Here is a 14,892-nt window from a genome sequence, read left to right on the forward strand (position 1 = left end):
TTGAGCAGGGTGAATGTATCTATTATTTTGAGGACTTTTGTTGTACCGATATAATTGATTACTGTTGATGTACCTATATATTTGCATATCTTGTCTGTGACGATCTATATGACGCTGACTGTACATACAAACTGTATGACACTCCACACAATACTATCTTTGTTATCATAAGCTTACTATATTTACCATTGAGTTCTGGAGTCTACCATAAAGGTTCATTTAGACATAAGAATCGTACGAACAACCTTCGACGGTCGATTTAGAGCGAGACAAACGAATAAAATACGTTTGTCTCGCTTTAAAGTAACTGCCTAGTGTTGTTCTTGCAATTCTGTATTATGTCTAAATAAACAGTTAGAGTTAACTAGGTGATAGTTAACTGGTCCAGAACGTATTTACTTCATACATCTTAGGTATTGACGAGACTTAAATGTGGGCGGGACATACGTCGTATGCAGTTTTATGCCCCGCCCCCAAATACATTAAATTGTGTATTTGAATGTTTAATTATATAATTCGTTTTTGTTTCATTTTAATAGACAAGAAAGCAAATGTCACCTTTTTGATTCTATTAATTAATGACTTGTTTATGTATAACGTAGGTCTGTCAGAATTTCCATTGGTCCCGCTGCACGTACGTGATGTGGAGACGTTGTACAGTACGTTGGAGTGGCAGCGCATTGGTGCACGAGCCATTGTCCGACATTACCTAAATCTGGATTCCGTCTTGAATATGACCATAGAACAGTGCAGGTAAGATTTTTATATCTTTGTGACTCTGTCCCTGGTTATCCAATTTTCATAATTATTTCTTGATTCCTTAGTTAAATGCGTGTCTCAGCAACCCACAGTTAGTCTAAGCTCTTTCTGCTTAGGATACTAGTGGGCATTGCAACTTATTTTGTTGTAGGTATTTCCACGTGCCTGTGGGCAACATGCCCTCAGACCCGACTCTATTCGGCGCGGACCTGTTCTACGCGAGACATCTCATCAAGAATAACTTTGTGCTCTGGTGCTCCAACTTGGAGAGACCTGATCTGGGCGGCAGAGAGATTGATGATAATAGGTTTTTATTTACATATTTTCTATTTCTATATAAAAAAAATCTGATGATAAATTATAAGTACAAATTAGAATAATTCCCTTTCCATTTTTGAAAAACTTTTACACACTTTGATATCTAATATTCTAAAGAAAATAAATGTGAAATGATATATTCAGATGAAACTCTTTGTTTTATCTTAGATTAGTAAGCGAAGTTGAGGAATTATCTGGATGTACGCACAACGCGAGCGGTGCGTACGGCGTGTGCGTGGAACTGGAGAGCGATGCGTTGAGCGTGTGCGCATTGCTGCAGGCGCAACATGTACTGCATGCTGAAGGCACCAGTGCTGCTACATCATTTGGTGCTCAACACAACACTATACAGGACGCAATCGCTTCCACTACAGGTAAGTTTGTACAGTCAGGATATTTCGCGGTGTTACACTTACCGAAACTAGCTTGTTCCTTGTAACGCGATAAATTCCGCTCATAGCTGTGATTTGAGTGGCAGCATAGTCGTGAAAAGCAAGTAACTGCGTACTGTTTATTTTTGCGGACTAAAAAGTTGCTTCCTATTGGTTATTGTTAGGCGTCGTCATCTCAATGCGTACGACACATTCAAACGGTTGTCTATGGTGGAATACCGCCAGTTTCCCGATTGTACATCCAGCTGCATCAATATATATAAAATAAAGATTCAGAAACTTATATGCCTTTTTGGTTTTAAAAATATGTATACACTTGTATATTAAAAGGTGGCAAATAAGAAAATGGGCCACCTAAATTCGCCGAAAAGGCGAAACGACGATTGCTCATAGGCATCCGCAATTGCATTACGGAGGAGGGAATACACACAAAGAGAATAGGAAGAGAGAGGAGACCAAAAGACTTTGTATTTTTTTTATTTGTGTGTATGAAGGTGCTACGACGAACTACGACGAGGCGGCGCAATGCAGCGCGGCGTTTAAAATCCTGCGCACAATGATCGCGTCCTGGCTGCGTGACGTCACGCTATACAAGAACGTCTTCGCTGATTATCAAATATCACACTTTTATAGGTATAACAAATATAAAAATTATGAGTATGCACATAGGACTAAAATAAAGTTCAATATAGTTCTTTTCAAATATCTCGGCCGCCCAAGGTCATGTGCGTGCTGCGCCCTCTCCCAACAACCAACTATGCCCTACATCTGTATTGTGTTCTGGGCAAACTCGTACAAAGTAAAAAGCCGCCAAGATATATAAAAACTACTGTACCCAGAATATATTTAAAACTGCAAGTAAGACATGCACAAATGACTTGAATTTATTTGATTTTTTATATCAAAACTAGCTGTCGCCTTCGACTCCGTCCGCGTGGATATACAAAAAAACTTAATTAGTGCAGCCCACCCAACCATCCATCCACATCACATCCATCTAAACATTCGCATTTATAATATTAGTAAGTTAAAAAAAGCAGCATAAATTGCAAAAAAAAATGAATAAATAGTATCCTATGTCCGTCTCCTTGTTCTAAGCTACCTCCTCACCAATTTTCAGCCATATCGGTAAATCCGTTCTCGAGTTATAAATAGTGTAACTAACACGACTTTCTTTTATATATATAGATTATTTAATTTTTATACATCATATAGTGCTGCTATACTGTTTAAATCTGTTTAAGCATTTATTTTTTCCTTCAGATGGCTGAAGACTCCAACATCTTTACTATACGATCCTGCGCTACGTCGCACCCTGTACAACCTGATGAAGAAGCTGTTCCTCATGCTGGTGGCGGAGTTCAAGCGGCTCGGTTCAGCCATCGTGTATGCTGACTTCAATAAGATACTGCTATATACTAAAAAGAACAATGTCATGGATGGTATAGGTAAGTTATCACTTTTCTTACTTGCATATAATACTAGTAAATAGGACAGTTTGTAACTATTGAGTTCAGAAAAACGGGGTTACTCTTTTCCTTCCCGCCTTTTTCTTGTAAGGATGGCATAGGAAGGGGAAATATCCTCTATTTCTGCGTCACTTCTCTGTCCTAAAGGTAGGCAAGGCATCTTCAAATGCAATCTAACCTACCTTAATATAAGCAGCATTTTGGCGAATTTAGGTCGTTTTTAGAATAGTTTTTGAAATCAATTGTCGTCCGACATTTTTTATAAAAGTAAAATAATCATTTTTGACGCTATTTAAAAATTTAGCCAAATATTTGTTAAATATTTTCATTTATTTATTACTTCTCTTCCAGGCTACGTGGAGTTCGTGGTGCAGAGCATCAGGAACAAGGAGCTGTTCCATGGCATCGACATCCGCTACAAGCAGTGCTGGTCCTACCTGCTGTGGCTGGACGAGGCCAACCACGCCGGCATACAGGTGCATTATCATATTCAATGTTTCAAACTAGATTTATTGGTCCTTCGAGTCAGACAAAATTGATTTTAAGAGTATACAGACTAATAAGCGAAACTCCAAAGACCACGATGTTTTCCTATCTTATAAAGAAAATAATTATTCACGCCTGTAACCCAGAGTGGTAGGCACCTAGGACCTCTATTTAGCGCGTTCCTGACTCACCAACTCTCGCTTATGGAGGTATCTCTCTAACACGATTTTCTCGCTTATAGTGGTCGTCCATCGAAATTAAACAATGTTACTTACCAGGTGGCCAAATTAATATTTTTAACTCAAACTTTATCTCTTTTTTTATATGGATGACGTCTTTTTTGTGTTGGTAATTTTATATGTTAACATTAAAATATATTATATATTTACATGTCTGGCTTAAAACGTCAGAAAGGAATTATTGATGGTCTGTAGAATTTATTTTTATGTGTTTCTGACAAGCTGAAATAAATTGATTTTGTATTTTTTTATTTATTTAGGGAAAATTGCCAGTTGGTTTAGTTGAAGTCGGCTCATCACAAGTCCCAGCACCCAGCGAGGGTAATTCACAAGAAGAGGTATGTTGATGCAAGTTTTAAACCCATTTCCAGTAGTGCTACTAATCTCGCGGATGCTCTTTAATTTCTGACGTCTATAAATGTGAAAAAAAAATACATTAAAGAGTAAGAAACTCTGTGCCAGAGTAAAGACGACAGAAACAAATATTGTAGAGAAAGGGAACTCGAGCGGTAGAATTAAGGAAAAATTTTGGAAATAAAAGGATAGAAGTTAAAATGAAAAGATAAGAACACATTATCTGAAGATTTAATCATAACTAAACATTTTTGTATTATAAAAGGAAGAAAAAAAATAACATTCTAAATTTAAAAATTAAAAAATAAAAAGTGTAAAAAGGTCCGTTTGTACTTTCAACACAGGGCGAGGTGACGATGCAATGGAACTTGGCAGAGTTCCTCCCACACGCGGTGCGGGAACAGTTCACTGGTGCAGTGGCAGGCTTCCTCAGCGCGGCGTACTCCGCCCCGGACAAACTCCCCGCCTTGGTTGCTGGAGAGATCTCACAGAAACTCTTTCGGTGAGGATTTCACTTGATTTTGCATTTTAGCCGACTACAAAAAAAAGGAGTTTATCAATTCGTCCGTATTTTTTTAATATATTTTATCGTGTCGTGGAATTGAGGAAACTAAACACACTACCACTGATTTTAATATTTGTTAAAATAGTACCTTAGAAAATAAATTTCTCAAAATTACTCAACAGAATAGTAATTCCGATATACAGTCGCAACTAAATAAGCGAGAATTCAAAGGATTTTGATATTTTTCCCGCTTATAGAAGTATCTCTCTTATTCCAATTTCTCGCTTACGGCAGTTGTCCATCGTCCGAATCATTGGGAAGGATTTTGTTTTAATATTTTATATTAAATATACTGCTGTATATTATTTGTGTACTATTCGTTCATATATCCCTTTATTCACAGTGTGACAGAGAAGATAAACACACGTATGCCGGGACTTCGCCCTGGTGATATCTTGCCACAACCAGGGCTGCGAGCTGATGCCTTCACTGAAGACTCCACACCAGCTCTGCTGTTTGTTAATGCTGTCTGCAAAGTGTTATCACTTGATGCTTCCATTGAAGATCAGGTTATTTTTATTATTTGTTATTAATTTATTCAGTATACAGTTTTTTTACTGTTAAATACAATGAAAATAGGTTAAAATGACCTAATGTTCAGACATTAATAAACAGTTTCTAAGGTACTAACCGTCGCTTTCTGAGACCAAAATACCTATACCAATCATATCGTCAAAGCAGAGATAACAATATGTATTAATCGGAGATTTCGGTCTCAGAAATCCACGATAAATGGAATTGTGGTACTCAGGTGACACTATTACGTCGCAATTTGCTTCGTCTGATCGGCGTGGGTGAATTCGGTGCTGCGGCGCAGTGGCGTGAGCCGTGTGCTTCCTGTGTGCTGCCAGAACTCATCTGCAACGTATGCAACGCTTGTAGAGACCTCGACCTCTGCCGGGACACGCACAGAGACGTCGTCAATGATACGTATGTACAAGCCTTTGGTGTTGGTGACACCGAGTCATGAGTAAATTTACTCAAAGATGATATTGCGTCCCCTGCACCGTCAAATTTGTTTTCTCTTCCAATTTTTTCCTTATAAAAAAATAATTAACAAATTAGGGGAATATTATAATACATCATTTTAAATAAAACCACTTAATAATCCAATAATACTAACAAAACTAATTAAAACATTAAACTTAGGTTTCCGAGACCAAGATCTCTGTATAAAACATATTGGTGTCTCAAGATTATGACAGGGGTGACAAAATGTTTTATACGGAGACTTTGGTCTCGGAAACTCACAGTTACTAGTAATCTTAACTTTTTTTTTAATTTACTGCAGCACTTAAAATATTTGTTACAGGCCAGTATGTCTCTGCCCCACTTGTGGAACTCCTTATGATAATCAGGAGTTGGAATGGAGACTTATTGAAGTCATGAACAGGCGAGCGATGACTTTCACACTACAAGACCTTGTTTGCACAAGGTGCCATCAGGTATGTGAAAAACTTAGGCATCATTAACCATTAAGACACTTGTATAGAACATATCAACTCTTTTATCATCATCAGGTTTACTACACATCCCCACCGAGGGGCTCGGAGCCTACCTTATGTTAGAGGTGACTAGGCCATACCCAAACCAGTGCGGTTGACTTTACGCATATCTTTGGATTTCTTCTCAGACATGTGAAGGTTGCATCACAATGTTTACCTTCACCTTAAGAATGTTGGATAAAGGTACACATGTGAATTGAAAATCGAAAAACATATTGGTACATGACGGGATTCGCACCAAGGACATGCAGATTACAAATCAAGGGCCTAACCCCAGAGTCACCAACAATCTATAGTTTCATTGTAAAATGTGAAAATATATCGAAATTTCACAATAATTTAATTACAGGTGAAAAGAGAAAATCTAGCTGTTGTATGCGACTGTGCTGGTGACTTTGCACTCATGGTCCCGCAGAAAGAAATTCAAACACAACTCATTACATTTAAGACAATTGCTGAATACTATAAAATGCCATTATTATTAGAACTGATTGAATTCAATTTAAGTAACATGTGATATAATATTTAAGATGTACAGTTGGCTTCATTAGGATTCCATCTCAAATGAAAAAAAACATATGGTAACATTATGATGCTTGTTTTTTTTATGGATGATATTACTGGTAACACTATAATTTTTTTTTTGCAAAAGTTTGAGATCATTGATTTTTCTTTGTAACTGGAATACTGCAAATGAAGACCACTGTATTTTGTTAAGCCTATACTAAGTGAATTGAAATAAAAATTGTGAATGATTTTATAATATTTTATTTCTAAACAGTACACAAATGGAAATATTTTATTAGTTTATATTTCATGTATATATTAATTAATAAAATAATGACGCAAAACAAAAAATGATTGAAATATGAATGTATTAAAGATCATTATTCATTAGTAGGCAGAAAATTAAAAATATTTTTGTAGATTTTTTTTATTTTACAGGTTATAAGGCCTTTTTGGTGTTTATTTTTTTCCTCTATTGCCTTTTACTTTCTCAATGAACTAATATCTGAATTTATTCAATTATTATTTTCGAAGAAAAAAAAATCAAAATTATATTGAATTACACAACTATTTTTACATTAATTCACAAAATTATACAAATATAACTTAAAGTGTGCTTCTTTCTTCATTAGGTGTTTGTCCTAATCCTTTAGCAACTTCACTTATACATAACCATTGGCCATCAGCATTCTCTCTCCAAAGGCTCACCTTATTATCACCACCAGAAACAGCTAAGATATTACCAGTTAGGGACCAACTAAGACTCCATACAACATCATCAAATGTGTTCAAAATTACTGGACTCCAAGATACATTGTCATCACTCGTCCAAATGACAACTCTCTTGTCTTGGGAGCAACTCGCTATCATGGAATGTTGTAGACCTAATGATGGTGCCCATGCAACATCTCTCACCCAGTCCATGTGCATTTCAAGACGATTTTCTTCAACCCATTGGTCACCTTGTTCTTTCCATATCTGAAATATAAATATAACAATGAATATTAGAAAGGAATGAATTGTTTTACGAGAACTTGCATATGAAGTAATATAGAAAAAGGTCTATCTAAAAATAAATACTAACTATGATAAGTTTATAGTTATAAATATTTTTTCTTGGTTTGTAGTACTATTGCTATGTCATTTATTGCATTTTAAATGTGTTATTATTTAAAATAAATTATTACCTTTATCAAATTATCACATCCACCTGAAACTATTCTTTTGGGCGCATCCCGATTAGTAAGTGGATCTAAACTTAAGTCCGCAGAAATCGCGGGACACCAACTTATAGAATTGACGCCAATAGCATGAGCGCCAGGAATCTTCTTAACCTCCCAATTAGCACCATCTTGATTGTAAGTAATAATAGATATAGATCCGTCTGAACTACAACACGCTAGTATAAGCCCGTATTCAGCGGGAGCCCAAGCTACGGAATTCACAGAGCTTTCATGACCAGTATATTCATACAATTTTGTCCATTCGCCAGATTCTTTCCAAATAATAACTTTCCTGTCGTAAGAACAAGAAGCTAGCAGATTTCCAAACTTTGGATGTGCCCATGCGACCTGCCACACTGGACCAAAGTGACCCTTCAAATCAGCAGCAAGGGTCTGCGTGCCACTCTTGATATCGTAAATCTTTACTGTGTTATCCGAAGAACATGTTGCTAAACGTAATCCGTAGTAGTCTAATTCCGCATCATGTATCATATCTTCGTGGCCCGTGTCTATAGTATTCAAAACACTAATCATCTTGCAGATTTTTGGTTAAAACAATTATTTAACCCAAATATTCCGGTCTTATTGCAATTTATAAGAACTGTCAGTGAACGAATTTTGTATTTGTCAAATTCGTTGACGTGGAATTTAGAGTTGCTATCTGAATAACTATATTTTCTGAGATAAACACCTAATTTTGCTACGGAAGTAAGAATTAAGACTTAATAGTAGCTAATAGTTAATAAAAGCGATCAAAATATTAAATTGTAGACATTCATATTTATCTTCAAAAAATAATTTTTCATATAGATTAACCATACCATTTGTGCTTGTCTTGTATCCAATTGAATTGAATGACAGCTTGTCAATGTCAATTCTAAATTCTAGTGGAAAAAGGTAACAAGTGTTTATCATTACTTTCGCAATTTTGTATACTTTTCTGAAAATACTGATGAGGTAATAATGTGAACTAGAGATACTTAATTTAAGACTAAATGAAAATGCCCGAAAATGAAGGAGGTGTCTTTTATAACTTGCAAACTTTACTAAATCAAGATTATCGCGGCGTAAACGTATGTATAATAGGGTCATTTGAGTTGAACTTGAGATTTATCACTTGTTAAGTCTAATGATGTTTTTCAGATAGCGGTATATGCGCTTGCTACTGCGTCTCTGGCATTTTCTATACATAAAATCCGTCCGGTAATTACTTTGTCATGTTTATTATTGATATTATGTCGGTACATTACATAACATTAATTATAATTACTATTTACAAGGTAAGCAAGTTCTCAAAAGCCTCCAAAGTTCCCGACCACTTTATCAAGAATCATGAACCGCTGAAGGGAGTATACACGGGTGTACAACATTCGCCTGTTCGTCTCCTTATAAACCACAGGGCACCAATTTACTTACCCTTATGGCATTCCAGTAAACCACCAATCCCAGTCAAGGTTAGTTACAATGTTTTTAAACTCCATTGATTCCACTGTTTATTATTACAAATATAAAGTCAAGAATTTTAAACCATATATTCCACCTGTTTTTACATATACCTCCTTGGACATTTTAAAAATAATAAAGAGTTTGATTGCTCAATATTCCTTCAATCTTACTTCTTAACTTTTTAACTCGTTTATGTTTCACATAATGCATTAAATCATTTTATTTAATAAAGCAATAATGATTAGAAAATAATTTAATTTGATACATAAAATGTTAGTTAAGTTATAAACTTTATTTTTCATTTTAATTTTTTAAGTTATGGGGTGTGGACATTGTGAGTGGGAATGCTGTCAACTGGCTGGAGTGTGTGGCCAAAGGACAGAAAGTTACTATCAAACCAATAGGAAGAGACAAGGAAGATTTAGTTTCAACAGTTCTACTGCATTTACCACAGGCTGGGGTATTTGATATTTATATCTTATTTGTAGCATAATTTCATGTGTGTCCAAAGTACTAAAGACTCATCATTAAGTTAGTGACTACTTAAACTAGACATTTTGTTCACATTCAAAAACAATTTACATATTTTTGATAAAGCCTCACTTAAATATATCACAATAGCTGACATGTGCCACTCCATTCGTGTGGTATTAAAAAAACTATGAGTAGCCTATGTGTTCTTCAAGAGGCAGACCTCTATAGACAAATTCAGTGAGATCTGCTGTGTTGTTCTGGAGATACCTTTAAACAAACATCCATCCATTGAAACATTCACATTTATAATATTTTCGAGATATACCTTCATCAGTTGTAGCCTTGAATCTGTTGGAATATCTCAGAAGATTGATAATAAGTTATCTAAATAAAACATGTTCATGTTGCATTTTTTAAATATTTATGTTGTCATCAAATTTATAAAACAACTACATATTTTGTAGGTTTGGTGAATATAGAACTTTTTAAATCATGATTTATAGATAACTTTATCTTATCATGAAGTAAACAATAAAGTTAACGGAAAAATATAACTAAAACCACTTTATAACCTGAAGTAATGTAATAATCAAATTATTTTTTTTCAGACAAAATCTATGGAGACATTAGATATTGGACAAAAATTAGTTGAACTCGGCTTTGCCCAAGCCTCAGTTCCTCAGCCTATTAAGAAGAAAACCTTGGAATCACAACTAGCACCCGCCATAATATCCGCGGAATCATGTGCAAAGAAATACCGAAACGGTGTTTGGTCCGACAAGCTACCCAAAATACCGTTCTATGTCACTTACTGGAGGAAAGGTTCACAAATGACTATTAACGCTCTCATCATAACTGCCAACAAATTTGTACAATTTTTGACTTTTGCCCTTAAAAGTATTTTAATAGGCACAAAAAATTTGGCGCTGCGACCATTTAGATCCCCCTCAAAATCAATTCAAGCTTCATAGTTATTGGATATGTTCCATTTGTTATTTAAATATTGCAGGTTTATAAGAAAAATATGGAATCTTAGATTTATCAGTAAGTGTTGGAAATTTTGTATTGTAAATAGTTGACAATAAAATTGTGGCTTAATCATTTTTTTTTAATTATTAACCTTCATTTGTCATCACTGGTTGGAATCTGTTAAAGATAAGAGGTAGGAATAAAAGGTAATTTGTAAAAAAGCACTGTTTATTCAAATTAAATATGTCGTATATATTACATTAAAATATATATCTTAATTAAAATAGCGAAAAGAAAAATACAGCTAATAATCTAATTAATGAAATAATATCCATTGAACCATATTATGTAACATCAACTAATTTTGTCCTAATAAAATAATTGTTTAAAGAAAATATATTTTTTACAGAAAATTTAATGACAAAAATACTGTTTCATGAAACAGCAGTCACCGAAGCTCAAGTTAATACTTTCCAATTCAATCTAAACTTAAAAATTTTATTGATATATTGGATAATTTAAAAATATCATGTCATTACCAACATAATATTTCAATTGCATTACTAAAATATTTTTTTTAAAAACACTGCACCATTAACCCAGCTTTGTGCGACTGCACTTCAAGATAAATGAATTCGTGGATATAAAAATACAAAAAGCAAGTCTGATCCCCGATTCGGAGTTGTCGCACACCGATAAAAATGGTAGGTCGAAAAATATAGTCGTGGTGGGTGCTCAGAGTGCGGCGCAGGCGGCGGGGCGTCGTCAGAGCAAGCTGCAGCGTGACAGCCAAGATGGCGGCTTACGCTGTTGGTCACTCGCACGCAGCACATGCGCGCCACTCCTCGCTCCTGGAGGGTTGCTCGCCTCCTGTACACACATAAAAACATTCACAATTCATATACTTACAGCTAATCTCAAAATGGATACACAAATTGTCTATGCATGGTTTATGCTGGCTATGAAATGCTTAACTCATGCATTAAGCAAAATTTATGGAATTTATGCTAAAAAAGTACAAATTCTATTAATATTGAACCAAAGCAAAAAGAAGCTAAAACAATTAAATTATAATGATAAATCTAGAAATTTGTTTCCAGTATCCAACTATTCTATTAGTATTTCTACAACTTATTTTGCTTTTACATGCGAGAATGACATCAACTTGTAAGGACTATCGCATTACTCAGTCCTATTTATTATTTTTATGTACAAAAATTATCTAAATGCATGCAATCTTTTTATAAATGATGAAAAAATGTTTCTAATGCTTACAATAAATCAAACAATGAAAACAATAAAAAAACTATTAGTTGACTAGAATAAAAAAAAAACAACACAACAGATAAACATTAAGAATTTGCTTTACCTTCTGTTTTTTTTTGTTATGATATGCATGGAACAAAAATAACATATTAGAATATTTAAAAATTATATCATAAAGTAAGAAAATCATTACTTTATCTACAATTATTTTATAAAAAACATGTTATCTTTTTATGTGGGTGAATATCTTACCTGCTTTTTCTCCATTTTCGCTTTAATATCTCTTGCTAGAGTGTAAAATGCGTATTCCACATTTAATGAGTCTTTTGCAGATGTTTCTACAAACTTAATTTGATAATCTATCGCTAATTGTTCACCTCGTTCTTTTGATACCTGAAATTAAAATTATATTTGTTAAATCATTTTTAAGGTTCTGTTCCTAATAGGCAAAAAACGGAACCCTTATAGGATCACTTTGTTGTCCTTCCGTCTTCTGACCCTTTTTTTCAATGACGATTAATTTGTATAGCGCAAAATTTCTTCACATTTATAATCTAAATGGTATTATATAAAATTACTGCTAGACCTTTTTCTGTAAAATATAAATAAAACAATCGCCAAGCTCTGAGTTATTATTCTTGTGTATGAACATTAATTTGTACTCTATAATTATATTACATTTTAAATTTTGACTATATCAGTAAAGGAAATTCACACAAACAGGACATATTCATGTAATTTTACTAATATTATATGTGAATGTTTGGATGGATGTTAGTTTGAAATGTCTGTCTCCGAAATGGCTGGAAATTTAGCACAGACATAGAACATTGGAAGAACATATAGGCTTCTCATTAAGTTATTTTTTAATTCCACACAGATGGAGTTGTGGTGCTAGTATACTATATTTTCATTATTCTATGACATGGTGACAGTAAATGTTGGGTAGTTCCAAAGTTTGTAATTAAATTTAATTTGTACTATGTTCATGTAAGTTGGTTTTGGTGGGATATTGTTTTTCTTTATTGGACATTTTTCTTGAAATTATTAAGATCACCTTATTAATATAACTACAAAAGCGATATTTTAATTTGCTTCAATATTAACCTTAAAAAATCAAAGTATTTTACACCATACAAGTATAAGTTCTGATAGGAAATAATATCAACATATATAATTTATATTTACCTGTCTTTTATCATCTAAGTCACATTTATTACCGAGTATCATCTTTTCAACATCAGCACTTGCATTTTCTTCAATGTTTCTTATCCAATTTTTTATGTTTTCAAAACTTTTCTCATTTGTCACATCATATACTAGCATAATGCCCATGGATCCTCGATAGTATGCCGTGGTTATTGTGCGGAACCTCTCTTGACCCGCAGTATCCCTAAAACATATTTGAAACTTGTCGATTCCTTTTGAAGATATACACGTAAATAGCAATAATATACGAATATTACCATATTTGTAATTTGACTTTTTTTCCATCAAGGTCTATCGTCCGAATTTTAAAGTCGATACCTGAAAACAGACCACTAATATACTCAACGAATATACTAATTAGAGTTTAGTGACTATGATGTCATAAACTGTTCATTCATTTAATTTGATAAGGGCTTCGTTTATGTTGTGCCGCACCCTTTTGGTTCCCACACAAGATGATACTTCCGATGAACAATAAGGCAAAAACGAACTCGTTGAATGACAATTACACACAAAAAATACATTTCTGACAATAACCTTTGATACAAAGACATGAAGGCACTTACCGATGGTTGATATGAAAGATATATTAAAAGCATCTTCAGAAAATCTAAATAATATAGATGTTTTACCAACACCAGAATCACCTATTAAAAGTAATTTGAATAAACAATCGTAAGTTTTTGCCATTTTTTTACAACAATCTGATTACAGAATACACGGTCACTCATTTGGCATTTTTGAGTAATCTAGTAGTGATGGGATAAGTATGATGATTTCATTGTCGATATACGTATCATTGCTATTTATCGATAACTTCCAAAAAGGTTTACAAAATTCGGTTGTGTTTAAAGGGTTTACCATTAATTTTTAAAACCAAAATTTATGATTTTATTAATTAATGCATGTTTGAATAAATTCAACTATGATCACAATGCATTTACATCACCGTCGTCGTAGAAACTTGTTCATTTGTCATGGATTAGAAATGAATACCTAGTGGCATGTGAAGATGCCAGCTTAACACGCTTAATACCAGCGTATCGAATAAAATCTTTCAAAATTGAGGTGCTTAAAGTAATATGAAAATATGCTCAAAGGTATTTAAGTTTGGCAGGAACTTTCTAAATTCCCCTCCTCCACACCACTTTTTAATCTTAAGAAAATTTGGCTGGGCGCATTTTGCTAATTCAACTCATAAGTAACAAATACACCCTTATTTTCTTTCTTTGATATTTTACTACGATTAAACTATAAATAACCAACCGAGATATCGAATGAAGTCTTTTCAGTGGAGTCGATTTTGACTTGACGGAACCAAAGACACATTTATGAGATTATGACAAAGTGACAGAATTTCTGACATTGACATTTGGGACAGGACGCTGGGATCGTAACAGAAATAAATAAGGATTTTTTAAAGATTTTGTTCTATTATTTATCAAAATGAGTTACTAAATGTACTTAAAGTATAATTTACCATATATACTCAAACTAATTTAAAAATGTTTTACCATGTAAGTCATAATATAAATATATTTAGAGTACCTGTTGCTTATTAGTAAACATAACCGGGATTTGCAGATATCTTTAGAACACGAAATATTGCTACACCCCCGATACTTTGGTCCTCAGTTATTGGATACAGTAAAACAGAAGCTTTATACAGAAGTTGAAGGAACATGTACCGGCAAGTAAGTTTTTATCATTT

The 14,892-nt window shown here is 33.8% G+C and overlaps 5 protein-coding genes across 6 annotated transcripts in view; 3 read left to right on the forward strand and 2 right to left on the reverse strand.

Moving 5' to 3' along the window:
* The window catches only part of DNApol-epsilon255 (DNA polymerase epsilon catalytic subunit 1), a 23,579-nt gene extending 16,868 nt beyond the window's left edge, over positions 1-6,711 (forward strand). Inside the window, exons 30-41 of the mRNA XM_013315535.1 lie at positions 603-753; positions 911-1,066; positions 1,246-1,451; positions 1,964-2,102; positions 2,733-2,917; positions 3,290-3,414; positions 3,924-4,001; positions 4,362-4,519; positions 4,926-5,091; positions 5,334-5,512; positions 5,895-6,027; positions 6,437-6,711. Of these exons, the coding sequence (XP_013170989.1) occupies positions 603-753; positions 911-1,066; positions 1,246-1,451; positions 1,964-2,102; positions 2,733-2,917; positions 3,290-3,414; positions 3,924-4,001; positions 4,362-4,519; positions 4,926-5,091; positions 5,334-5,512; positions 5,895-6,027; positions 6,437-6,604 (1,844 nt within the window). The 3' untranslated portion in view covers positions 6,605-6,711. The remainder of the gene's footprint in view (positions 1-602; positions 754-910; positions 1,067-1,245; positions 1,452-1,963; positions 2,103-2,732; positions 2,918-3,289; positions 3,415-3,923; positions 4,002-4,361; positions 4,520-4,925; positions 5,092-5,333; positions 5,513-5,894; positions 6,028-6,436) is intronic.
* Positions 6,712-7,056: 345 nt separating this feature from the next.
* On the reverse strand, positions 7,057-8,449 carry Sec13 (nuclear pore and COPII coat complex component secretory 13). Its single transcript, XM_013315634.1, has 2 exons — positions 7,782-8,449; positions 7,057-7,572 (listed from the first exon to the last, which is right to left on the reverse strand). The coding sequence occupies exons 1-2, from the start codon at positions 8,349-8,351 to the stop codon at positions 7,201-7,203; spliced, it is 942 nt and encodes a 313-aa protein (XP_013171088.1). The 5' UTR covers positions 8,352-8,449; the 3' UTR covers positions 7,057-7,200.
* A 244-nt stretch (positions 8,450-8,693) lies between these two features.
* LOC106120318 (uncharacterized) lies at positions 8,694-10,838 on the forward strand. The gene is made up of 5 exons (XM_013315635.1): positions 8,694-8,890; positions 8,961-9,020; positions 9,098-9,271; positions 9,580-9,723; positions 10,346-10,838. Exons 1-5 carry the CDS (start codon positions 8,813-8,815, stop codon positions 10,706-10,708), a joined length of 819 nt encoding a protein of 272 aa, XP_013171089.1. The 5' UTR covers positions 8,694-8,812; the 3' UTR covers positions 10,709-10,838.
* A 120-nt stretch (positions 10,839-10,958) lies between these two features.
* Positions 10,959-13,935, reverse strand: Rab8 (RAS oncogene family member Rab8). 2 transcript variants are annotated; one of them, XM_013315066.1, is made up of 6 exons: positions 13,748-13,935; positions 13,439-13,499; positions 13,161-13,365; positions 12,225-12,365; positions 12,076-12,078; positions 10,990-11,576 (listed from the first exon to the last, which is right to left on the reverse strand). In XM_013315066.1, exons 1-6 carry the CDS (start codon positions 13,869-13,871, stop codon positions 11,472-11,474), a joined length of 639 nt encoding a protein of 212 aa, XP_013170520.1. In that variant the 5' UTR covers positions 13,872-13,935; the 3' UTR covers positions 10,990-11,471. The 2 variants fall into 2 exon arrangements, with proteins under 2 accessions (XP_013170521.1, XP_013170520.1); XM_013315067.1 differs by lacking the exon at positions 12,076-12,078 and having other exon boundaries at positions 10,959-11,576.
* A 730-nt stretch (positions 13,936-14,665) lies between these two features.
* Positions 14,666-14,892, forward strand: part of Rpb7 (DNA-directed RNA polymerase II subunit RPB7) — a 1,755-nt gene continuing 1,528 nt past the window's right edge. The window contains 2 exon segments of the mRNA XM_013315033.1: positions 14,666-14,698; positions 14,766-14,882. Of these exon segments, the coding sequence (XP_013170487.1) occupies positions 14,687-14,698; positions 14,766-14,882 (129 nt within the window). The 5' untranslated portion in view covers positions 14,666-14,686.

The sequence above is a fragment of the Papilio xuthus genome, unplaced genomic scaffold (assembly GCF_000836235.2).
Source record: "Papilio xuthus unplaced genomic scaffold, Pxut_1.1 DF826961.1, whole genome shotgun sequence".
NCBI classification, from domain to species: Eukaryota; Metazoa; Arthropoda; class Insecta; order Lepidoptera; family Papilionidae; genus Papilio; species Papilio xuthus.

Excerpts from the sequence above, each read along its gene's own strand:
- Sec13 (XM_013315634.1), bottom strand. The coding sequence starts at position 8,351 with ATGATTAGTGTTTTGAATACTATAGACACGGGCCACGAAGATATGATA. Across the intron at positions 7,573-7,781 it reads GATGTGATAATTTGATAAAG|ATATGGAAAGAACAAGGTGA; the intron begins GTAATAATTTAT and ends TTTATATTTCAG.
- LOC106120318 (XM_013315635.1), top strand. The coding sequence starts at position 8,813 with ATGAAAATGCCCGAAAATGAAGGAGGTGTCTTTTATAACTTGCAAACT. Across the intron at positions 8,891-8,960 it reads AAGATTATCGCGGCGTAAAC|ATAGCGGTATATGCGCTTGC; the intron begins GTATGTATAATA and ends GATGTTTTTCAG. Across the intron at positions 9,272-9,579 it reads AACCACCAATCCCAGTCAAG|TTATGGGGTGTGGACATTGT; the intron begins GTTAGTTACAAT and ends TAATTTTTTAAG.
- Rab8 (XM_013315066.1), bottom strand. The coding sequence starts at position 13,871 with ATGGCAAAAACTTACGATTGTTTATTCAAATTACTTTTAATAGGTGAT. Across the intron at positions 13,500-13,747 it reads ATCTTTCATATCAACCATCG|GTATCGACTTTAAAATTCGG; the intron begins GTAAGTGCCTTC and ends GTCTGTTTTCAG. Across the intron at positions 12,366-13,160 it reads ACTTAGATGATAAAAGACAG|GTATCAAAAGAACGAGGTGA; the intron begins GTAAATATAAAT and ends TTTTAATTTCAG.